The 27,159-nt window shown below is 37.7% G+C and overlaps 1 protein-coding gene across 1 annotated transcript in view; it reads right to left on the bottom strand.

Moving 5' to 3' along the window:
• Positions 1-27,159, bottom strand: part of Ar (androgen receptor) — a 169,160-nt gene that overhangs the window by 56,519 nt on the left and 85,482 nt on the right. The window contains exon 2 of the mRNA NM_012502.2: positions 13,637-13,788. Within this exon, the coding sequence (NP_036634.2) occupies positions 13,637-13,788 (152 nt within the window). The remainder of the gene's footprint in view (positions 1-13,636; positions 13,789-27,159) is intronic.

Here is a 27,159-nt window from a genome sequence, read left to right as displayed (position 1 = left end):
CCATTTGATGGTGAACTGATTTCCCTTTCTTTATTTTTATTCATAAATTTGATTTCTCTTTCTTATACTACGACGTTGCTAGTGATTGGTTCAGTTTATTTTCAGAAGTCTGTCACTCTGCTAGGAAATTTTACGACACCTTATTTCGTATTGTCCCTATAACTTCTCTGGAGATTATCACCATTGTTCCCATTTTAGAGATGAAAAATCACACCATGGAAGGGGGCAGATATGCTCTTAGGATCCTGAGTGATGGCATGGAGCCACATTCCTAGTCAGCCATTTGATTGAGAATAAACCACTGATATGATATAGTGGCCCATGTGGATAAGTTTTGACATTTGGAAGGTTGGGTATGTGCATGTAAAATGCATTTTAACATCATCAAAAGTTGTAATACATTGGTATTAATCTCAAATTATGTTTTTGAGCCCTACATCCAAGGAGTTCCCAAGTAGTTGTAACATTGTCATAGGGCTCCCTAAGTCAACAATAAAATCATTCTACAAAAATTATCTCTGAAACACTTGTTTCCTTCATCATCTTTGTGACTATAGAATGATCATCTATATACATTTTCTACTTAATTCTTGTCAAACAACAACTAATGCCTTTAAAAATGATATAAGCTATAGAGAACTATCTGGGAAGTCAAGGAAGCTACACAACTGATGATAAGGGAGAAGAGGTCACGCAGCACAGTGTGACGTTATCACATTCAAGTCATAAGAGTGCATGAAGGGCCCATTCTTTTTGTATTGTGAAGTTGAGCTCCAGAACCGTAAGTACTAAGCATTGGGTTCTCAAGGGCACAGGAAGTGAACGAGATTGGAAAGTAGTGTTTGTAGGTATGTACCTGTTGTTTTTGTTTGTTTTTCCTCCTTTTTTTATTTTTAAATTTTTACACTTACTGCAAATGGAATTATGCTTACATAATGTATCTTGATCACAGTATTTTGTTTTCACTTTTGAAATTAGCATGCAGGGACTAGATACTATTATAACATTTTTGAACAAGGTGAATTTTAGTAGAATCTCTTTCCCCTCATCTCTGATCATGCACTTGCTATTTTTAATCCACACTATAGCCTCCTTTGTAGTGTCTTTTTCACTTTCTTGTCTCATGTATCCTTTAGTACATCTTCCGAAAAAACTGGGGAGTAAGATATAAAGCTAATCGGTAGTAACTATGAATTTGATATATTACTAGATACCCATTTTAAACAGAATAGAGTCATATGCTATGTCAAAGTACTATCCTTTTTAAAAGAACTGCCCAGATCCTGCTTAAAAGAGCAACGCAATATTGCTATAACTAAAAAACATATCTTGAAGAAATCTAAAGCATTAGGAATGTAAAAGATGGCACCTCAGATAAAAGATAATCTGGCTTACTTAAAAAAAAATACTCATCCAACTTCAGGAAAAAGAAGCCTTAAAATTATTTGCACAGGTGCTGGCTCAGATTTCTATTGAATCTGGCCTCAGTATATTTTCACACATGCCTCTGACTGGACAAGGGAAGCCAATGGCTAAAGAATATATAGTATAATTTATGACCTTTTTTAGCTTTTCTCCTGGCCTATAGCGCTTGAAACTCAGATATTCTGGGGATATATATATATATATATATATATATATATATATATATATATATATATATATATATATATATATAAAATCACCTTAAAGTCAAAAGCCTGGAAACTTGGAGAGGTTGGGCAGTGTTGCTCATAACTTTCTGGGCAGCAAAAGATGAATACAAGGAGACTGACCTTCAGTATTCCCCCTAAAAATGCTAGTGGCTTTTCTGGTCACCTATTAAGCAATATTGAAGATAAGTAGTTGTCTGGGAATTTTTTTTTTTTTTTTTTTTTTTTGGAGCTGGGGACCGAACCCAGGGCCTTGCGCTTCCTAGGTAAGCGCTCTACCACTGAGCTAAATCCCCAGCCCCGGGAATTTTATACATCCTCCATTTCCTTTATCCTGAGGATTACCACTGTTACCACATTCTACCTTTGTTTCCTGTCTAGGCCAGGAAGACCTTAAGTGCATGTAACCCAGTGACTAATATTTACTCTACAAGAAGGAATCAAAACTTACTGGGAACTAGAAACTGTATTATATATTATTTGATACTTTTAATAGCCTCATGGGCTATTATTGAGAGGCACAGAGAAATTAAGTGGTTTTTGTCCAAGTCATATATCTATTCCATTTTAAAGTTAAATTTTGACCTCAATCTGCCGAGTTCTCAAGGATGGTTCAGGCAAAGTGTATCAGTAGACATAGAAACATATGAGATAACTATAAAATTTTTAAAAATTCTTAAGATCATTATTTTAAAAATCATTTGTTTCATATATAAATATGTATATATGTATGTATATATACATATGTGTGTGTGTGTGTGTGTGTGTGTTAAAATACTTAAGAACATTCGGTGTAACCATTTATTTATCAGATGTGGGTTTCGATGTGTAAAGAGACAAGTTACCCCGAAGACCACACATAAGCTAGTGGCAGAGACAGAGCCCTCTGGTTTTCTTACACTGCATCTTGTTTCTCTACCTCGATAGGAGTCTGTTTGTAAAAATCCAAGAGATTAAACTGGGGCAGCTATGGGGAAGAAGCCAGGCACAAAAGGTCAACTCAAAACTTCTCAAGAACCTTGTTGCAGCTGGTGAGATTCCACAGGATGACCTCTAGCCTCAATATTCCCCCAAACAAACCTTGCCCTCACATAACACATTAACTTAGCTCAGACTTTCCCCTCCTTTTGAAGTTATTTTCCTACCTCATTATACCTGGAAAATTCCTGGGCATCATTTTAAGGACCAAGATCAATTGTTATCTCCCGTGACATCTTCTGAAACTTTACAAGCAAAATAATAGTTTTCACATACGGTCTTATTAAATAATTTTGCATGTAATTCCAGGACAGTACTGACAGACATCACCATTGTAACGATAACTATGTGACACATTATGTTCACAGTAATTAACTATATGACTCTGGACAAATTCACTCTTCTTTGTCTTAGCTCCCTGACCTGTAATTGAGAGCAACAACAAGACTGCAGGGTTGTTGTCTGGAAAGCATCTCATGTATTGAGTGCCCAGTAAATTGTTTATGCTGTTTTCTTGTACCTCTTTTTTAAATTTTATGTTTCTTGGATATTTTTGGTATTTCCATTTCAAATATTCCCCCTCTCCCATCCTGCCTCCCCCTCCCCCTGTCTCTATGAGGATGCCCCCACTCCCTTATACCAGCGCCTTCTATACCTAACTACAGTAAAAACAACACCTGGATACATCTACATTGGAAAAAAATCAGTCATCAAATAGCAATGTTGGAAGTGACTATTGTTTGGATACTCCATTATGGGTTTATAAAATCCTTATCTGATACTACACCAGGATTCTGAAATCTTCTCTTGGTTCTACAGCCCCTGAGAATCATATGAAAGCATTGAAAGATTTTCCTAAAACGTTCACATATCCACACTGATCTAGAACAAATTGGCACTCACTCCAAGACCTATCTTGCAAAGCCCTCTTAACATGGACCATCACCATAACTCATTCTCTGCTTGTGTAAGAAGCCCTTCAGTTACAGAACGTGCTTTACAAATATGGTGGATTTGGCCAACACATATTGGAACCCATAGTTTTTCTTTTTTGTTTAAGAGAAAGAAAAAAAGACCACGAATTTGGGTGGGTAGAGAGATAGAGGAGGATCAGGGAGGAGTGAGGGAGGGAAAGAATATAAACAAAACCTACATTATGAAATTCTCAAAGAATAGATACAAAAACATAAAAATGTGGTTGAGGCAGAGGGTGTTAACAGGGACCAAATGTCTTGTGCTGAATGCTTATGAGGCTGCCTCACATTGTTCCCAGGCATTCCAAGGTAACAGTCTTCATGATTCTGCTGAGCAGCTGTGAGACAAGAGAGCATCTCAGTCAGGAAACATTGATGCCATTAATTAGATGTTAAATGAACCAGAAAAAGTCACTTCCTCTTTGTGGATCTTAGTTTTGTCATCCACACATAGTCCAATAGTTTGACTAGATTGCTTATATTACTAGTTCGCTTTCTTCAAATCTATTAGGAAAGCACTTAAAATTGCTGTGATTCTAAGCACTACAAACCCCTTAAGAATCCTCTTTTAAAAAGCAAACAGACAAAGTTGAGCCTGTTGGTGATCTGTAGGAATGTGCTTGTCTAATTTAAGAAACTGTTAGAGGTGCCCAGTTTCCAGTCTCCTCATCCAGATAACACTATAACTAAGTTCATTCACACAATGAGATATCCAACAGGAGAGGGAAGAAGAAAAAAAATTTAAAAGTCTGAGAAAAGAATCAATACTTTCACCCCGTTTGCTTTCTTTCTTTTCTTTTTTCTTTTTAGCTTCCTAAAAGAGAATGTTGTTTGTTTTATGACACAAATTATGAGGAAAAATGGATTTCTATTATCTCTACCCCAATTGAAAAGTCAGCAGTTTGTTCCTCTGCAACAGCACGGAGGAAAGGGCGAAGGACCCATGTGTCTATTACATACATACATCCTGTCTCTGAGCTCTTCTCTTAGCTATGTGTTGAAGATTAAAAGTTCACATGAGCCCAGATGGTAAACTGCGCTTCCTGTTTTGTGGTTGAATGATAAGAGTGACTTAAGATCTACCTAGCTTGGTTTCAGAAGCAGCAGAACTCTGACTTTTGAAGAGTAATGAGATGGTAGCAAGATGATGGCCCACACGTTCCTTCTAATGAAGAGAGTTGCTGATGATACACCAGCTCTTTCAGGTTTGGGACACTTTTCTTAGGAAGGCAATCTCTCCTGTGATACCTGTACCACTTGGTGGCTCTTTGTTTTCTCTCCACAATACTCTCGTCTTTCCTCACTTCCTTCGGTTTTAGTAGATTGTCTTGGTCCTTCTCACTGCTGCTTTCATTGTTTCTTTAGACATGGCATTACTCTTTTCATCAGTGCAGTATGTTTAAATATCTGTGGGGAAGGTTTGGTGTGTCAAAGTGAACGTCGGCTCAGGTCCAGGCAGACCAAAGTTCAAATTTCAGATCTTCAAATGAGGAAAACAGGCTTTGTGGCTTGAGTTTTTGAGCCTTTTACTTATATGCAGTAACTATTTGGCAAACACTAACTGAATGCCTGAGTACATTTAGAACTAGGTATACTCTTATGAGGTGTTCCATAGAGCCAGACACTATTTTAGACAGGAGGTGTCAGGAATTTACTAGAGAGCATTAGTAATCACAACACAAATAAAAATGAAAGGGATGAGAATCCTATTCCTTGTCCCCTTCAAAAAGATTTGTTTGCTCTTTTTAGTTTTCTAGTTAGTGTTTTGTTATATAGGCTAGGACAATCTGTAACTTACAATGTAACCTACCCTTGGTAGCTTCAACTTGTGGCAACCTTCCTGCCTCTGCCATCCACAAAACTGGGATCTCAGGCATGAGACAGCACCACACCTGGGTTATCGATTCCTTAACTTTAGTTCTTTTTTCAAAGACTTTTCAGTTACCAAAGCTCATGCCTCTCTCTGGTAGGTTCAGAACAGTTACATTTCTAAGAGTGGACAGAGAAGGAACACGGGCACCCAAATAACAGGTTTCAAAATGCTCACACATATTCATTATCGTGAAGTCATGATGACTTCTTGCAGAGGTCAGTTATCTATGTTTCTTGTTATGGAACTAGATCTCAAAGAAGACAGACATAACTACTATGTCTGAAGAGACTCTTACCTTGCAGTGGAAACGAGCTATGAAAAAGAACCACATGATACTTGACAATCACCAGGAGGAGAGTCTCCTGAGGGATTAAGAAGCTTCTGTCTACAGCATACTGTAAGCACACAAAGGCTTATGACAAAGGACTGAGAAATTAGTTAGATATGAGAGAAAGAGGTAATAGATACAAGAAATCTTGCAAGAAGCAAATTTAATGTAAACACTATAGATATTTATTAATTGTATAAGTGCTATGACAATTTCTTTTATTTATTTATTTATTGATATTTTTCTTGGATATTTTAAGTATTTACATTTCAAATGTTATCTGCTTCCCCCCTCTCCAATACCCCTTCCCCTCCCCCTGCTTCTATGAGGATGCTCCCACTCACACCTACCCACCCCAATCTCAACGCCCTGGCTGGTGTCATTGTTTCCTCCATGTGTACTCTTTGGTTGGTAGTTTAGTCCCTGGTAGCTCTTGGGGGTCTGTTGGTTGATATTGTTGTTCTTCCTATGGGGTTGCAAACTCCTTTAGCTCCTTCAATCCTTTCTCTAACTCTCCACTGGAGTTCCCTCATTCTGTCCAATGGTTAGCTGCAAGCATCCTCATCTGTATCAGTAGGGCTCTGGCACAGCCTCTTAGGAGACACCCATATCTAGCTCCTGTCAGCAAGCACTTCTAGATATCAGCAATAGTGACTGGGTTTGGTGGTTGCATATGTGGTGGATCCCTAGGTGGGGCAGTCTCTGGATGATCTTTTCTTCAGTCCCTGCTCCACTCTTTGTCCCTGTATTTCCTTGCTGATAACTAACTGTTTAAAATGAACTAGGCAGCCAAAGGCTACTCTAAAGTATATCAGTGGAAAACTCTGTGTATGGGTCACGAATTTGACACTGACAGAGACTTAATAGGCACCAATTAAAGTAAGTACCACAGCAAAATTATTTATTGTATAAGCCTGTAGTTTATCTGATAAATAAAAAAAATCAAAATTAAGCTAGAAGACTTGTAAAGTCAGTGCATCCCGGATAATATTTGACAGATCCATAACTCACATGGCCACTCAGGCTTTACTTCTGTGAGATAGATATTTAAACATAATATTTGGTACCAGATATTTCTCAAAGTCCTTTCTGTGTAACCTTTGGGGAATATTCAGTATATTCATACTGCAAAACTGCAAAATATTATATGTATACATATATATAATGTATATTATAGATATCATATATTTATATCATATACATCTTAATTATCTGAAAGGTTATAGAGTTTAGACACATTTAAAAATATTTAAATTTTTTCCTTTATGGATCTCTTGAGATAAAATGGTATAACAGCTCATTGAAAAATTCCCTTCTAGAATTTCTAAACTTATTTTTCTCCTGTTTAATAATAAAGCACAAGAAGCCAATATGCAAGGTATTCTATAAAACTTCGACAGGAGCCGGATGTAGATCGCTCCTGAGAGACACAGCCAGAATACAGCAAATACAGAGGCGAATGCCAGCAGCAAACCACTGAACTGAGAATAGGTCCCCCGTTGAAGGAATCAGAGAAAGAACTGGAAGAGCTTGAAGGGGCTCGAGACCCCATATGTACAACAATGCCAAGCAACCAGATCTTCCAGGGACTAAGCCACTACCTAAAGACTATACATTGACTGACCCTGGACTCTGACCTCATAGGTAGCAATGAATATCCTAGTAAGAGCACCAGTGGAAGGGGAAGCCCTGGGTCCTGCTAAGACTGAACCCCCAGTGAACTAGACTGTGGGGGGAGGGCGGCAATGTGGGGAGGGTGGGGAGGGGAACACCCATAAGGAAGGGGAGGGAGGAGGGGGATGTTTGCCCGGATACCGGGAAAGGGAATAACACTCGAAATGTATATAAGAAATACTCAAGTTAATAAAAAAAATAAAATAAAATGTAAAAAAAAAAAAACTTCGACAACTGGGAATCATTTGTAACAGTGCTGTACTCTAGATTGTTATATAGGTATCAAGAGGCTAGAGATGACTAAAATTTATTATACACATTTGCAAGTACAAGATAGACCACCTGAACCAAAAGTCAACAAACTGTCTCTCACAGGCCAAATCCAGGCTATCACCTGTCTTTGTGAGGGTAAGAGTTGAGATTTCTTTCTTTTTTATGGGTTTACAACACCAAAAGAAAAACAATACTTAATGGCATGTGAAAATTAAGTGAAGTTCAAATTTTAGTGCCCATAAAATTTTATTGGAACTCAGCTACACCCATTAGTTTTTAGACAGTCTACAAAGGCAAGGCTGAATAGCTGAGATTGAGGCCAGGTTACCTGCATGGCTTAAAATATTTATTACCTGCATTTTTATAGAAAAAGTTTATCTGCTTCTCATCTAGAATCTAGTCTGGCAATAACATTTAAGAAAAAGAGAGATAAAAAGATAATCAGAGCTTTATAGTATGATCTCAGGGACTCACAAAGGCAGCCAGAATCAGTCATCCTTTGGGTCCAGAATACCTGGTCAAGTCTTTGTTGGATCTACAAACTGATGTTTTTAGCTGAATTAATTTGCCCCTGGGAAACATTACTCAAGGAGTCAGGGACTGAAGTGGACTATCATACACCAAAAACTTGCTGTAAAACTCCAAATGAGGTAACATTCAATTCCACATGAGTTGAGGTGGGAAAGTGGATTTAAAGGACAGAACGAGTTCAATAAAGGTTCACTTATATTTCTTCCCTCACAAAAACCTGGGGTGGGAGAGAAAATCAAAGCCATACTTATATAAAATTTGCCAAGGAAACTAAATTGGGACCTATTGTAAACATCAGTGAGGATGGTGTAATTCTTTGAGTTCAGAATGTAAACTACAGTTTCAATTTTATGATGTGTACCAAACAGTGCACCATGTGTACAAAACAAATGGATGTGCAGTCTCAAATGTTTTACTAGAAAATGTCCGAAAAATAGTAAATTCTCAAGTACATAATGTGCATAATGAATTAATTAACCCTCTTTGAAACATGATAATAGAGATGGGGCATCATATCCTGATTTTCCACATGAGCAAATGGAAAGGAAAGGAAGTTAGTCATCCATGCTCAGTCCTCTATGTTAACCCAGCCTTTCCACATGCACTCTCAGCTCTTTCTGGCCCCGTTTGAAGATTGAGTTTTTATTGATACAGGTCTAGCATTTACCATCTGCTACAAAGTCAAACTCGAAGCACATACAGGTATAAAATGCATCTGTGTTTGCTGAAATAGTGATGTTTATAAATTATAGAATTGTCCCAAAATTCTAAGCTGGGGAGACATTTATTTATTGAAAACCTGGTTTTATTTGTACTTATGTATATGTGTGTGTATGTAGTGGGGAGCGGAGTGTAGTTATAGATGAGTTCAGGTAGCCAGGAAATCCAGAAGAAGGTTCTGGATAGCTTGGAGCTGGAGTTACAGGAGTAGTGGGCTACTATACATGTGTGTTGGCAACTGAACCCATGTGTTTGGCAAAAGAAATCCATTATCATATAAATGAACCATCTCTCCAGACCCTGCAAGGACATTTATAAAATATATCTATTCTACAAACAGAAAAAAGCCAAAGGGGAGAAATTTCTTAACTCAGCCTATGCAACTAAGTCTTTCGGACCAATATAAAAGCACGTCCTTTCTTTGATTTCCTGGTCTCTTCAGATAATATTCAACATTCCTTCCTTTTCACTTTCCCAGTTACCTTACCCTTCTACAAACACATTTTCTCTTCTGCCTATTTCAAACTCATTGGCCATTCCCAAACATATTCATTCCCACATTCATACTCACATGGTCTCTACCCTTTTACTCTTTTCTAAATTAGTGACTTAACCTCCAGGGCCTATTCTTCCTTTAAGAATATACAGAACCTTCCCTGCTCAGCCCAAATCTCACTCACCCCTCAGTATTATCAGCTACATGAAGCTGTGGGGCTATCCCTTCTTTTCCTTCCAACAAGAAAACCTGGCCAGATTACAATCAATTCTGTGTAGAGCCCCCTACCAGTGACAGCTTTAAAATGTTATGGTTTATGAGCCACCAAAGCTAGAAATGAATTTTTGCCTGAAATGCCAGGCTTTTAGCTCTTGTACCTGTGCCCAGGCCAGAGATCTTTGACAAATGTGTATAATATGATAGTCAATGTGCTAAATACTGAGTCAGATTTAACTGACAATGAATGAGGAAGAGACATATTTTCGTCTACTCTCTCTAAGGCAGGTGGAACTCCAAATTTCAACACTTTCAAATAAACATATTAAAATATTTAAAATCAATATATGTTCTTTGTGGGTAACAATATTGTCTTCTGCTTTCAAGTAGAGTTATGATGCTAGCAAACCCAAATCAATCACCTACCTTTTACAGGGAAGAGAAGAAACACCAGCAAAAGTTTATTATTGTTATTATTATCATCATCATCACCACCACCACCACCACCACCACCACCACCACCACCACCACCACCATCATCATCGTCGTCATCTGTTTTAAATATGGCCTCACTAGGTATTCTTGGCTGGCATAGATCTGTGTAGATCTAGCTGTGTAGACCTAGCTGGCCTCAAAATTGCAAACACACTAACTTCTGCTTCCTGAGTGTTGTGATAATAATACCCTTCTGTTTTATTTTGTTTGCCCCTAAAATACCTTTCTATATCTCTCAGAGGACTGAGAATTGAAACCTAGGGCCCACATTTCAAAGTAACCGAATCATTAGTCAGAAAAGTTGAATAAATAATATAGGCTATTGTCATTGCCCTTAGCTGTCTCCCAGACCTTGAAGGCAAATCCCTGTTAGGACTTAGAAGAGTTGAGTTGGTAGTGGCCTGAAAGCCTCTTGCTTGAGCTCTAGCTCTCATAGTATTCAAAGGAGCTATGCAAGCCAGCAAGGGTTATCAAGCAGCAGTGCTACTCAGATATAAAGTCTCTGAATGAAAATAGTGACCAGTACAGAAAAATTTCCTCAAAGGTACAATAGTGACATTTTTGTTTTTTTCTGAGACAAGTTTTCTGATAGGTTGTCCAACTTCAGGTGGTTAGCTGTAAACACATATATAAACAAGCAACATTAACTGAACTCAACAGGTTGTATATATGTACATATATACATACATATATATACATATACATATATACACACATTTGTATATGCATATGTGCATATATGTGTATGTTTTTATATATATCAATAATAATTCAAGAGGAAGAAGTCATAAATTTTTAAGGGATTAGCAGAAATACAGGAGGAGTTAGAGCAGGGAGAGAGATTATCCAACTTCAAGTTGTCATTCTTTTTGTTTCTTCTTTTTCTTTTTGATATTTTTGAGACAGAATCTCTACATAGCTGCTCTGGCTCTTTTAGAACTCACTATGCAAATCATCCTGGCCTCAAAATCTGTCTCACAAGTATTAGGATTAGGGCATGTGCCACCATGCTTTGCTGTCCCTAAGTGGTTATTCTTAAATGTATATCCTTATGACTAATACTAGATGGATTCATATACATGTATATGTGTATATGTGCATATGTGAAGATATGTATACATATATATTTATATTTATATATGTATACACACAAATATTTGTATTATGTATATGTACATATGTGATATGTACACATGTACATATTGCATATAAGTGTACAACTATATAAATACAAAATTAAATAAAATAAAGTAGCTAGTTTTTTCCATGTCTGAATGTTCACATGAAGCATATTCTTCCAGTCAGGGTGTTTTCTCATGCATAAACTTCTGCTGTGCAAACCATGGTCTTTAAGCAATTGCACTGTCTTTAATTTGTGTTATGGAAAATCTGTAAAATAAACTTATATGTTTAAAACAAAATAAATATCCTTTGGTGATCTTGAATTTCTTAAAGTATTACTGAGTTTCAGGAACTTAAATGACTATAGGGTCGGAACCATGTGGAGACCTTGCTGTTTTTCTGTGTTCTGAGTATTGAATGATCCCCTGTAGCCTCCATTCCTTGTCTGTCCTGTTGCCAAATAGAATCTACTGATGGTAGAGATCCTGCCATGCAGTCCTGGTAGCTGCCCTTCTGCCTTCTTTTTTCCTTTAGATTTAAGTTCTCCAGAAAACTGCCATGTAGGATAGGCTAGTATGACTGAAAATTCTTCCCAAAGGTGTCACTGGTCATGACCTAATCTGCTCACTGGAACTCACTTCCCTCCTGGTATGGCTACAATTGTAATGTGACCTGCTGCTTTGGAATAGCTTTAGAATGCTACTCCTCTTCTCTTGCTGCTGTGAGAGCAGGATCACCTGTGACAGGCTGTTAGGAAGTAAAGGTGTTTCTCTGGAGAAGCAGCAGGGGCGGGGGAGGGTGATCTGAAGTCCTTCGAACAGGTTTTCACTTCCTTCCCTGATAGTTCTTTTATAAACACTGCTAAGAAAGGAAGGCACTGCTTTAAGACTTTTTCTAAAAGTCTAGGCTTATGCCTTAGGGCTTTGGATGTCATGCTAGTCTACTGTGGACAGCAACAGTGGGCCATTTGAGAGTAAAGGTGAAACGTGTAGCTCAGTTTTTAATAATACCAAGTGCCAGTTGCCTCCTTATACTTTGCAGAACTGGAAGAAAAGGGTAGCTTTGTGTTTTGAATGTATTTCTCCCACCTACTAAAATGCTGACAGTAAAATCATTGATAACATCGGCTGTCAGCAAGGACAGATAACATCGGCTGTCAGCAAGGACAGTTGTGCAAGGATACCCACTTCATATCCTTTCTCTTGTTGCCAAATACTCCCTGGTGCTTCTGTTGTGTTGAGTATAGTTTTCAGGAAATGTATTTCTTTTCTGATGCTTCTTTTGCGTGAGAAAGGGCTGTCTGTTTTGGTTTTGACTTAAACTCTTCCTGGACAGGTAGGAAGAAGGAAAACCTCACTGGCAGGAAGCTCCCCCTTAGTGGGAAGCCAGAGACCAGGGCAGGATTGCAAAGTAGTATTTAAAACGGAGTCTGTTGCCACAGTCAACCTTATAGGGACAGCTTTCCAGTGTCTCTGAGAATGGAATACCAAACTGAGGGAAGGTACTAGAGTGTATGAATAAAGGTTTAAGCCCCACCACCACCACCCCATGATTAAGAAGGGAGGGATCACTAGACTACTTTTAAGGGCTGCAGTGGGAATTTCTGCTAGATGATGTAGGCTAGAAACATCATAATTAGTGCAGATAACAAGTAAAGGCTTCATCCCATTTAGCTGGATACAAAATGCAAGTTATGTTGGGATTCTGTACCAACTGTCATGCCCTGAAGGCAGTCCTCTGATGCTTCTCGCTGAGTTCTTACCTAGCTTGGAGTCCTTATTGCAAAGAAAGGTTCCAAAGAGGCAACGAGCAGGAGGGAGCAGGTGCAGACACTGATGGTCTGCTGAACAGTGAGAATACTTCTTTTCTGGGGGGAAGGCCAGGAAGCTTTTGCTAAGGAACAGTCTCATATTCACTACAAAAAACAGTCTGCAGAGTCAGTTGGGGTTTCTCCACTTCTAACCTCTCTAATAAGGACATTTTTTTCTTCCCTCACTGGGAAGCAGAGTTGAAAACAAGCAGGAAGGAAATTTAATTTTTCAAATCATTAATTTGCTTTCATTCCAAGGAGCCACCAAGCACCAAGCACCACCTGGGACCACCTACATCACCTTCATTGCTTGTACAACCAGGGCAGCCAACAGAGCCTAGCAAATACCACCATGTGCTTCTTTGACCTTACATGTACCATGAGAGGGCCCTTGCTAATGACTCAGTCTCTGGGATGATCAGACGCCCCCTGAAGGTCATTGTCCTTCTCAAAAGAAAAGGGGAAAATATCAGGAAGTAGGTAAGACTTTTTACCTTCCGCAGCTCTTTTGAAGAAGACCTTGCAGCTGCCACAAGTGAGAGCTCCGTAGTGACAACCAGAAGCTTCATCTCCACAGATCAGGCAGGTCTTCTGGGGTGGGAAGTAATAGTCGATGGGTAAAACGTGGTCCCTGGTACTGTCCAAACTGAAAAGACACACACACACACACACACAAAACAAAGCAGCACATGTCAGTGGGTGGCAGAAATTGACCAGAATCCAATGGTCTTCTGAGAGACTGTACCTATGAGTGACTATGCTAAGTATTGCTCAGGTGAATCAGTGTGAAGCTGTACTCTTTTGAGAGCTTCTCTGAACATTTTTTTTTTTTGGTAAGGGTTCCCATGGTACTGGCAGGACACTTTGAACCCTGTCAAGGAATTAAACAAGTTCTGAGGGAGTAGCCAATCTCATGGGCTCTGCATTTGTAAGAGAAGGAAGATAGCTGGAAACCTGAGGTAAAGATAGCAACTTAATGTGATGCAGCAATGACAATATATACAGTCATTAAATGGCTTGAACTTAACTCTATGAACTTAACTTACTTCTTCCAAAGAGAGGCCTATGATCAACCCATATCAAATACCAGAAGAATTTTATATATTTTAGCTGTCGGAGCCTGGAGTCTTACCTGTAAAACAGCAATTTTGTCACAGGCAGTACTGAGTTATTGCTGTGACAACATAAATTAAATGTATGAGTTACTCTTGATACTAATATACAAGTAAAGGATAAATTAGCATTATCATACCAGTTTTTATTGTTCGTTTATATCAATTCCTTTGCTTTCTTCTTGAGCCTCTCTGTGTCACATGGGCTTGTCCCTTTCCCTGTTCTGCAACAAAAATGTGACAGAAACCTTGTACCATACACTTTTCCTGAGAAATGATACATATCAGTATTGAATAGGTTGAGGGATGCTGTTAAAACCTTCACAAGACTCCTAGGTTTCCTGGATGAGGATCATGATTTAAAAGTCACCTAGTCTAAGTGCTTAACTCCAAGATCTATACCTATAATTTTCAGGTAGACACAAAAGAAAAGCGATAGAAAAAGCAATTCTAAACTCTTTACTGTTTGTTAGTTCTCCATCTCTTTTAGGAATTAATTCATTTGTCTGAATAGATTATGCTTCTTGTCAACCAAATATCAAATTTTGTCTCCGTTCCATGTCCTATGTCAAAAGTTAAAATTTAAGTGACCTCTTATGGTCATCTGCCTCAAAGATGACAATTGTCCACACTCTAAGCCATAAGACCACAACTTTTATGATTTCTCTGTGTTTTTCTACCAAAGAAGGAAGAAAAATGAGCCAGAGCTGGACTTTGCTTTTTGTGCTTAGTGGTTTATCAAGTCATAACACGCAAACGAAGCAAGATTATTTTCCCACTAATATTATACAGAGGAAATGAGGAAGAATAAGAAAGGAGAGGGTTAAAAGTATTTCCTACCAAGCTACATTCACCTGATTCTAAACTCAATACAGTTTTCCTTTCCCTAATATCTTCTAAGTGTTCACCTCTGATTTTTGCTAGAGGCTCTTTGTTTTCATGCTTAGTATAGTCCTCAGAAACTAGAAAAGTATTCAATGTTCTTTTCCCTGCCACCCCAAATGAATATCTCTGGCAAGGCACGAGCGAATTAAACTTAGGCTATATTTTCTAAGTCTTCTGGACAGGAAATACCCACCTTTCTTCAGAACCTGAGTGCAAAAACAGAAAGAAGAATTTCAAATATCAGTTCTATAAATATGAAAATTCAGTAAAATGGTGGTCCCTAGTCTCTTTCAAAAACCTTCATTTCATGTCATAACTAAAAATTAAACAGAATGAAGGCTAGCAGAGCCACATGTTTCAAAGGAAAGGAGTCCATTTTAAATACACAAGTCAGCCAAGTGCAAAGAACATCAGTCAGTGTTCTGGTTAAAATCATTCACTTGCGTAAATACTGTGCCTCCATTTTCAGTCCAGAAAGAAGCAGCAGAAGAAAATTAGTGTGTGTTCTTTCCTTTTTGCAGCTCACTATCTATTACAGCAGAAACTCAAGAGGCAAGAAAAGTAAAATAACACGGGAAATAATATAATTTCCGACTGCTTCATATACGAAAGCAGATGAACAACAGGAGTATTTTTAAAAGGTACAAGTGTCCATGCAGGTAAGTGACAACACTAATAACATTTTTAGGTACAAATTGCATGTCAAGCTAACAAGGTGGAAAAATACAGAAAATAGATAAGTAAATTATTCTTTTTAAGAAGACTAAGAAAAGAGTTGCTCTTCAATAAGGTAAATTTGCAAACTGTGTGATGCAAATTCTTTCTACAGTAAATATAATACTGCACACTTCAATTTTGTTAGGAGTGTAGGTATTGTATTATCATTACAAAGTTAAAGAAATATACAGTTTTATTCACCTCGAAATTTAAACTACAGTTATAGTATTTAAATAATCTAGTCAAATGTATACCTAAGAGAATGTTAAAACAATCACCATCTTGTTGAGGAGACATATACTTTAAAACAATATTTTAAAAACTAGTAAAAGAAAATAGTAGAGAACAAAACTAATGAAGACGATTTTAGAATCTTTATGAGCTAGATCTCACTTTGATTAAAGGCCCAAGTAACCACAGGTTTCACTAGACTCGGTTTTTCCTCTCCTTTTCCCCTTCTCCTTTTTATTCTACTCAGTTTTCAAAATATTTTGGACAGCAGCACTACTAACTCTCTCTTCATGTGAATAAAAGCATGCTGTAGTTCTGACTCATGGGCTAAACGTTGGGAGATGAAAATAAAATTTCTGTCTGCAGTTTCTTTCCCCAGATTCATATTCTGGTGAAACTTTTGCACATGTGACCAGGAAGCTCATAGTAGCTTTGTTCATAGAAGGAGAAATGCCAAATATCTATTGATAGGAGAAAAGAGAAATGAATTTTGGCATATTATACAACAAAATACAATCCAACAATGTCAAGGATTGACTGAAACCTCATAGGTAAATCTTATGTACTAATGTGTAACAGGTCTAGTTCATTAGAGGATGCATTTGATTTTGTTGTATGAATTTTCAAAAAAAGCAACAATATTTTTAAGGAGGATATGTGAAAAGCTATTAAAATTGAAGAGAATAATAGGTCCCAAATTTAGTACAATGGTAAGCTCTGAGGTACTGCTGGGGGTGCTGATCTGAGGATGAAAGAAATATCATGACACACCGACCACATGTCAGGTAGCATTTTAGGCTTTGGAAGATAGGGCAATGAACAATGCTGACCAAAGTTTCATGCCCTCACAGACCCTGAATCCTAGCGGGCTTAGTGTAATGGTGTTAATAACACTGTGGGCTCTTTAATGATAGCACATGAGTATTCATTCATTTTATCATTGGGCATATATTCTTTATTATTGTGACTATAATTATAAAGAATTAAATAAGAACTTGAAAAGTTTTAGTATCATCTTCCTAACACTCTATATGCAAGCACAAAAGTTTGCTTTGAGAACAAGTGCATCATGCTTCCTCCAACTCCCCAAGTTTACAAGTTTACATTGCCTACTTAAAGATGCACAGCTAAATGCCAAAAGCTGTCAGCCTGAAAATACCAGGTCAACCTCAGGTCTCTCCCTCTCTCCCTCTCCCTCTCCCTCTCCCTCTCCCTCTCCCTCTCCCTCTCCCTCTCCCTCTCCCTCTCCCTCTCCCTCTCCCTCTCCCTCTCCCTCCCCCTCCCCCTCCCCCTCTCCCTCTCCCCCTCCCCCTCCCCCTCCCTCTCCCTCTCCCTCCCCCTCTCCCTCCCCCTCCCTCCCTCCTTCCCTTTCTCTCTTTGCTTCTCTCCATTCTTGCCCACAAATATTCTTGTTGCCAATATACTGATATGCTTTGAAAGTTGCCTTAATTTAGCAAGCCCCCCAATGATTTTGGAACCATAGTAAAATGCAAAAGTCTCAGGAATTTTCCTTATTAGGTCCAATATTGTTTCCTTATTAGCTCCAGAGAGAAACAGCCAAGTCCTAAGGGCCATGTGTCCAAATTTCATCATGGCTTTATAGCTAGTCAAACCAGTGTTAGACTCCTTCAACCACCAAAGTTTGAGCAAACACTGTTAAAAATCAATTAACCATAAATGTAAACATTTATTTTCAGATTCTTAATAGTGTTCTTCTATATGTGACCATCTCATGTCATATGATACTCCCTTTGACATTTTTTACCTTTTAATTAGTTGCTGCATATACATAAAAACTCAAACAATATTAAGAAGCTAACACGTGGGTGGAGAGAGAAGAGAAAAGAGAGAGCGACAGAAAGACAGAGAGTCAGAGATCTTGCCAACCACTTATCTCAATTTTCTCCATCTCATTTTTCTTAATTTTTTCTTAAACATTCATTTTAAACTTTGGGGTAAGAGTTTTTAGTCATACTTTTGGATTTTCTTTATTTTTTAATCTGAAGATTGTTTTGTCCATTCTAGGATCCTTATATTTCAATAAGAACTTCAGGGCCAATTTTCAACTTCTGCTAAGAAAGCAGCTAAGATTTTAAAATTATCATTAATATACATTGTGCAAGGGAATAGTTTCACTGTGATATTACATACCTGCATATGTTTTGTTTTGATTATGTTAACCATGCTTTTAAAATTCTTTTTCTCCTCATTCCTAAGTTGTTACTTTGCTATAACATTCCTTCATTCTTTAAAACTTCTTGATACCTTTAACAATGCTAAATATTTTGATACATGAACCTGGAATGGTTTTCTTGTTTATTTCTGTTTTTTTTCTATTTGAAATTACTTTCTATGATGCTTTGTGATTTTTCAGTGGGTCAGCCTTATACTTCTTTTACTAAATTCATTTATATTTTCTGCTATTTGGATGATAGAAATCATGTTTTTAAAAAAAAATTCCAAATTATTCTTTTCCAAATACAAATGTAGTTTGGTTTTACACATCCGTCTTTAATTCTGCAACCTGACTGAACTTGTTTGGTTATTTCCAAGAGTTCAATGTGGGTTTCTTAAAACTAGCCTCTTTAAGTTCATATTGTCTGCGATTAAAGATAATTTTTTTCTGTATCTGTAGACATACTTCTGGTATTGTTATCTTTTATTATTTTTGTTTGTTTTGTTGTCAATATTGGAAGTTAATCCTTGGGTCCTTCACGTGCTAAGTAAGGACCCCTCCATCGAATTAAGTCCCTATGGTCCTATCTTTTATTTTCAATATGGTAATCAGATCAATAGAGTTCTTTTGTCATTATTTGCAATATTTTTTTACCGACCAGTTGACTCAATTTGCTAGTATTTTGTTCTTGATGTTTTTAAATCTAAATTATGGGGTTAGAGAGATGGGTCTGCTATTAAGAGCACGGGGTCTCTCTCAGAGGACCAAGGTTTGGGTCCCAGCACCTGCATCTGTAACTCTAGTCCCAGGGGATCTGATGTCCACTTTGGATTTCTTTGGACACCAGGTATGCATATATGTCATACCTGCAGACAAAATGCATATTCATGTAAAATGACTAAATAAATTTGAAATTTCAATTAAAATCCAGTACTTCTCCCAGGGCCTCAGACATGCTAGACAAATGCTCTACTGCTGAGCTACAGTGCCAGCCCAAGGAGTAGGCCAAGCCAGGAACACATGATTCTCCTGCCTTTCCTCTTTAGTACATCTTTCTGGCATGCACTATTACAATGTCAAATATGTATTATCAAGCTTGTTTTCTAAAGGAACCTGTACTTTCATTTTTCATCTAGGTTTCGGTGCAACACAGTTTCAGTTTCATCTGTCTTAGACTATCTCATCTCACCTGTGGGTGCTCCTTTGATCCCACATTTATTCAAGAGTTTGTTGTTTATTCTTATTTATTTGGGAATTTCCCACTTTTCCTCTACTACTGATGTCTAATTGTTTCCATCACAGCAACATAACTTTTTGAATAAGTGTTCTTTATATTATCTTTGTTTCATTTCTAGAGTTCTGGAAGGGTTGAGTCTCATAGCTTTTGCTTATTACTTTTTGTTTGTTTTTATGAAAGGGTGGATATGTAAATACTCTCATTCCATCATCCTTCATGTCCCATCTTCCAAATTATACTGTATTGTACATAATATAAAACTCATTCGTATATATACACTATATCATGAAAGAAAAGAGCCAATAATATTCTTTATTCATACATTCATCTATTATTTTTTGTATTTAGTAAGTAACATTATATAGGACAACTCTGCTAAATGCTGGGTATGCAGAGACAGTAAATGCACTGGACTTAGTCTCAGGGGGTTTTCCTAATTTCAGTTAGGGTTACAAAAGTACAAACCGTTGCAAGAGAAATGCTGTGAAAAGAGCCAGGTTGGGTCTGAGGGGTGTGCTTCCTTTGTTATAAGTCTTATTACTTATGGCGTTAGGCATTTTAATGTTGAATCTAGAGATCAGATGGCAGTATCTATGTTCCTAAACTGTAATGAAGCCTTTACCATGAACAATATATACTGCTTTAAACAGTATACAAAGGTGAATATAAACATTCCCTGCTACTATGCTTCAGATATAGTCTCTGTGCTTATATCCATTTTTCTAAACCTTATAGCACTGAAAAACATACCAAGATAGATAAAATGGTGACAGCAAGACTTTATATCAATGTCTTGTGGACTTGACAGATCTATCCTTTTCTCCTGTTACTACTCTTAGAAATGGAGCTGAACAGATGAATGCTTATTATAGTCATATCCTTGCATTTCCCAAACCACATCTGCTATCTTCATTGAGCCAATTTTTCCCCAACGGTTTTCAAGCCATCATAGCCAATCAGCCATGGAAGAACTAACCAGATTGTTTCCTGCAGTGTCATCAAGTGTTAGAGGCAAGATCACTTTCCATATTCTGTTTCCGGAATGCATTGCCAATGAACAGGAAACACAAAGCAAGCAATCAATTAATATTTTTAAAAAGCACCTCATCTCAGCTTACATGTTAAATATTCCTGGACTGCAATTCTTCTCACATCTCTGATTTTAATTTGCTATTAAAAAGACTATAAGAAGACTATTTGCTAAGGGCTTGCTATGTACTATGCACCATCAAAAGTGATTAATTCTCACAATTATTACTATAGTGTACATAGGATATGTCTGTTTCAAAAATGAGGGATCTAGAGGTCCCAGAGCATTTGGTAATGTCTTCAAAATCACACAACCAATATGTGGCAGAACAATTTCACTGTCTTTGTGCTGGCTAGCTTTAATATCAACTTTACATAGACTGAAGTTATTTGAGAAGAGGAAACCACTGATGGAAATGCTTCTGTAATATTGAATTGGAGACAAGACTATGGGACATTTTCTTAACTTAATGACTGATTCGAGAATGGCCAGATGATCGCGGGTGGTGCTACCCCTTGCCAGGTGGTCCTGGGGTACATAAGAATGCAGGCTGAGGATACCCTAGGAAAAAAAACAGCAACGGTGCTTTATCATGGCTTGTGCTTCAGTTCCTGCATCTAAGTTCCTGCCATACTTTAGTTCCTTCCCTGACTTCCCTCAGTGATGGACTCTTTCCTGGACATGTTTCCTAAATAATTGTTTTTTCATCTCCAAGTTGCTTTTAGTTGTGGTATTTTATTATAGCATCAAAACCCCTAAGACTTTCCTTCAAATCCCATATTCTTTTCATTTTACTATATATCACTGTGTCCTATAAACTATCACAATTGGATGGTAACTAAAAATCTTTTGGTCCAATGTTTCTTACTCTTAGCCACACATTAAACTCATATAGGAGCTTCCTTAAATTAATCAATGCCTTTATTCTGATTTCAGAATATAACTTCAGTGAGATTTGGTGTTTTTCCCCAGTTACCCAAATGCTTTAATGTCCAGAAATATCTGGTATTGGCCTTGTTCACTTCCTTCCACATTCATTGTAAAAATTTGTGCCCCAAGAGGGACAGAGAGCTGATGAGAATTAACAGGCCTGACCTTCTAATTCCGCTATTATAATTCCCAGGCTCGGGTTCTGTTGCAGAGTAAGACACTCAGTCTTATTTAGCTTCTATGTGAAAGAGATACATGGAACCTATATAATAACCTACATAATACAGCCACTCATTTAGATCCCAGAAAACTTAAAGACATGTTAAAAGCAACAAGCAAGACAAGTGCTACCAAGGCAGATGTCAGCCACTCAGTATGGGACTACCAGCTTGCTGAAATTTCTCTAATATTATTGAGTTCTTTAGTATGAATCAAACACAAAATATAAGGATCCAAAGGTACATGTGTCCTTGATCCCTCTCTTCAGTCTAGTCTGTAACATTTGCTCTGAATGCCAGTAAATGTCCACAGACCCAGCATTCACCGATGAGGCAAATGAAGCTCAAATGAAACACATATTCGAGTAGGTTGGAGTAGGGCTGAAGGAGAGAAAAAGCAAAGACTCTAAGGAACAGAGAGTTCTGAGCTGAAAGCCAGTGTTGCTCATCACTAGTCGTATAATCAGTTTCTTTAACTACAAAATGAGGAGCATAATATTCCAAGCTCAGAAGGTTACTGCAACAAGTAAATCAGACATTACATGGGAAAGGACCTGGCATACCAACCCCAAAGTGGTTACTTTTACCTGTTTCACCACCTTACTCCAACTTCCCCTTGAAATTAGAGAATCTCATGCTGTATAGTGAGCTGTACAGTATAGTCAACTGCCTGCTATGCTGGATACTGCTACTTAATGTTGAAAAGTAACAGCCAGTTGAAAACACTGGGAAAACATTCTACTTTTAAAGACCCTTCGTGACATTGTCTGAGGCTGGGAAAACACATACACTTTGGTATAAGAAATGTGATTTTTTTTTTCTAGGCAAGTGTCTCTGTGCCACTGAAACTTAAAAGAAAACAATGCGAACAAACCCAATTTGGTAACAGTGAAACATGAGATTAGATTTGAATCTCGATCTGAAACCAGGAAGCCAAGGTTAGACACTTCAAGTTGGCTCAAAGAAGGCACAGGAGCTAGAAAAATAGATCTATTGTATCTCTGACCCACAACAGAACAGAACTTACTTTGATCTCTTAAACTCCAACACAAGGACAGCTATTAACTGGAAACTGGAGAAATCCTGTTCCTCCAAGTAATAGACTTATTATTGTGGGAAGAGAGCTTATTGTCAATGGTTAAAAATCCATTTGATTCCAGGATATATTTATTATAATAAATAGTATAGTAGTAACACCTAGCATTTATTAAGTGCCTGTACTACCCAGCTGGAAGACTTCAAAGTTTAACCTCATTTGATTTTTAGAACAATTCAGTGAGGTATATATCATCATTATCATTTTATAGAAGTAAATATTGGGGCTACAGCACCTAAATGGTTCGGCTCAAGACACCTAAGCAGTAAATGATTGCCCTACACTTTGAACTAAAGTCCTTTCTGACTCCAGAGGCAACCATTAGGCTACAGTCTCTCATAGTGTGTGACAGATTCTGGGGTGACTCAACACAGAAACTTTGAGTCATTTTGGACTTAATGTACTACACTTCCTCAGTGCATCCCACCTGCCACCACTGTTCCTATCAGCCGATCAGTGACTAATATCTGTTAATTTTACAGCCTAAATAGTCACCACACACATGTAGTTTTGTCTTCAAAATAACTGTAACTGCCTTATTCAAGTCCTTCTGATTCTTGTCTGATCTTCACAGAGGACACCAGTGGCATTCTAGCAAAAAATCTACTTCTATAAGTCTCCTCTCTGACAGCTCTCAACAACGTATGATTCACTCAAGTGCTTCTAACTCATTGACACATTAGAATCACAAGAGGAGCTTATTTGTAAGATCATTACTGAACCTAGTGTCTTCTCAGTCTAGAGTTACAGGTCAAATCTGAGTGTTTGTAATTCTATGAAATGCCCAGTTGAAAACCACTGTCAAATAAAATATAAATTCAAAGTACTCATTGGCCATTCAAGGCTTATTTCTACTTCTGAAGTTCACTCCTTCTGCAACCTCTTTCATATAGTCTGCTAGTGGTCCAAAGCTGCTGCAGTTCCTAATCTAACCTTTGCCATTTCAAGTGCTCTGCTCTTACTTACACTGAGCCTATCTGGAACACAAACTCTCCACCTTGCCTTGGACAACTGTCTCTTTCTTAACATTACATCATTATGTAGGTTTCAGCAGAAGAGGCCAGCAATGACTCCAGGAAGCCCTCTCTGATATTATAACCTCAGAAACAGCATGCTTGTGTCCTCAATTGTGCAGTAAAATTCTTCCAAAGAGCAAGTATCTCCTGATCACGTAACCTACCCAAGTATTCAGAGTCTGCCCCACATGTGGCCCATGCATATACAGCCATCCAATTAGACAAGATGGATGAAGCAAAGAAGTGCAGACCGACAGGAGCCGGATGTAGATCGCTCCTGAGAGATACAGCCAGAATACAGCAAATACAGAGGCGAATACCAGCAGCAAACCACTGAACTGAGAATAGGACCCCCGTTGAAGGAATCAGAGAAAGAACTGGAAGAGCTTGAAGGGACTCGAGACCCCATATGTACAACAATGCCAAGCAACCAGAGCTTCCAGGGACTAAGCCACTACCTAAAGACTATACATGGACTGACATTGGACTCTGACCTCATAGGTAGCAATGAATATCCTAGTAAGAGCACCAGTGGAAGGGGAAGCCCTGGGTCCTGCTAAGACTGAACCCCCAGTGAACTAGACTGTTGTGGGGAGGGGGACAATGTGGGGAGGGTGGGGAGGGGAACACCGATAAGAAAGGGGAGGGGGGAGGGGGATGTTTGCCCGGAAACTGGGAGAGGGAATAACACTCGAAATGTATATAAGAAATACTCAAGTTAATAATAAAAAAAAAAGAAAAGAAAAGAAAAAAAGAAACTTGAATTGGCAACAATAACTTATAGCATTTCATAAATTTAAAAGTATTTGAGCATTTATACCAATCCATTCCATTAGTGAAATTTTATTTGGTACATAAATAAGCCAGGTACTATTGAGCTGAGGGTACAGTGGCAAAAAAGACAGATACGATTCCCTACTATTATAAGGTTTCTATGTTGCATATGTAGTACGTAAAACAAGTACGGAATGTTGAAACAAATAATTTCAGATGCTGCTAACTCCAACATTCTTCTGACAAATATTTTCATTCCATTTCCAGATGAGGAAAAAATAGGCAGAGAAATTAAGTGACTTAGCTAACCAATAAACAACAGAGTTGGGCTTGGGCCTAAGAAACTAGAACTTCTGACTAAACTGGCCATGTTCATTCTGTTTATTTTCTAGTAGTTTCTGGAAAGCTTACTCTTTAGGTCCTCAGTTTGGTTTACACTGTTTCTGAAGGAAGGTGAGGCAAAATGGATGGTGAGCTAATGAGCAGGAAACTTATACACATAGAATTTAATATGGGGTCAGAGTGCTGGTCCACGTGGCTCTCTAGTTCCTTGGGAATGTCAAAGAACTATTTTAGTCACCATTCTATCCTTGGTCCTTAGCATATTCATTTTCCTCTAATTAGTGTTTTGTGAAAACTTTTCTTTGAATCTATGAATGAATGGATGGATGGATGGATGAATGAATGAATGGATGAATGAATGAATGAATGGATAAGAGAATACAACTTTCCGAAGCCTGGGCTTTCATGTTTCTGGCAAAAAAGGAGGCTCAGCTGCTTTCTCCTAAGGACAAGGTGATGTAGCAAGAAATAGGTGGGCCCTGACATGGAGAAAAAATAGAGTGGAAAGAAGTGAAACCAGGCCAGATGATAGTGAACTGTTCTTCTCTAAGACATGGTTCAGAGATGGCTTTAAGTGTTATCCCCTGCACTCGGGTGTGGAAAGTTATTTTTGTACACTGCACTTACGCAACAAACAACCAATTAGCAACATGGTAGTTCTTACCTTCTGAACAATTTGGAAGTTGTAAAGAACATCGTTTTGTGGGATTTGGGCTAGAGTTGCCTGGAGTCTTACTGAGGTCTAAGTAAGGCTGGGGTGCTTGTGACTCTCTGATCCATTTAAAATAAATATTCTACTTTGTGTATTTACTACATGTTTCTGGTACTCAAATATTTTCTGGATATTTAGGACTGAGTTGGAGAGTGAGAATGAGTCCAATGTGTGTGTGTGTGTGTGTGTGTGTGTGTGTGATGGGGGGATCAATATTCACTAGCTCTTAATCCACTGCCACCTGCAGTATCCATAGTAACATATACCACTACAGTTTCTCACTGTATCTTCTTATCAGTTGTCTAAATTAAGGAAGCTATTCCATGTCATATGTTTAGCACAGTGTATGGGATGCAATACACACACACACACACACACACACACACACACACACACACACACACACACACACACTGCATAGCCAAATAGGTTTTAGATCACAACTGTCTCTCAAGGTAATGGCAGACAACAGGGTTATTGAAATGCAATTTGGAAACAAAAAACAAATGAAATTAATATAGAATAAGAGAAGAATATGGGAGTAGGGAAATATTATTTTTCTGTTTTAAAGAGCATAGTCATTGAGATATAATTTATGTAGCAAAATGCCTATCCATATAAAGTATAGAATATGATTGATCTTGGTGTATTTACAGAGTTGGACAACTATCAATGCTATTCAATTCCAGGATAGTGCTATTTCCTTAAAGGCAAACCTATACAACCCTAGCAGTCTCTCCATATTCTCCTATCTCTGCAGCATCTATGAATTGAATCCACCTTTTGATCTCTATGGATTGGACAAGTTTGAACATTTTATGTAAATTTAATCCTACAAAATATGACTGGCTCTCAATATTGAACTTTCAAGGTTCAGCCATTTATAGCAGGAATGCATAAGCTTTATACAGACATACTTCGCTATGTTTATCTGTTCATTTTATAAACATATTGTTTTTTTTCTACTCAAGGATATTAATTATGCTGCTAATCACATTTGCATTTGGGTTTTTATTTGACTATATATTTCTATTCCTGCATATGTATCTAAGCATGAAGTAGCTAATATGTATAATGCCTGATTGTGAACTGTGATAGGGTGTTTGCATGACTAGCTTTAAGTGCCCACTATATTTTGCCAAGTCACAGGTACCTGTATGTATCTCCACTAGCAAGCAGTGCACACCAACTTTGATTTTCCAACATTTTTGGTAGTACTTGTCACTTTCTCTATTACTGTGACTGCTGTCGTTATTGCCGTTCTAATCAACATGACATGCTAAGTCAGTGTCGTCATTACTTTTATTTCCATAAAGTTGAGCTACATTTAGCAACTTCTATTTGTTTGTTTGCTTTGGAGAAATACCTAAATCATGTTTATTTGTCCTTTAATTATGAGATTGTAAGTGTTTAAATATCTTTCCTAAAACCCCCTTATAAAATTCATGGTTTGAAATCGTGTTGTCTCCCTCTGTAGGTTGGATTTTTACTTCCTTGATTATTATTATTTGAAGCTGAAAAGTATTTTTATATGTCTTATT

The sequence above is a fragment of the Rattus norvegicus genome, chromosome X (genome assembly GCF_036323735.1).
Source record: "Rattus norvegicus strain BN/NHsdMcwi chromosome X, GRCr8, whole genome shotgun sequence".
NCBI lineage: Eukaryota > Metazoa > Chordata > Mammalia > Rodentia > Muridae > Rattus > Rattus norvegicus.
The sequence above is the reverse complement of the archived record's forward strand: the minus strand, read 5'-3'. Positions and strand labels throughout refer to the sequence as shown.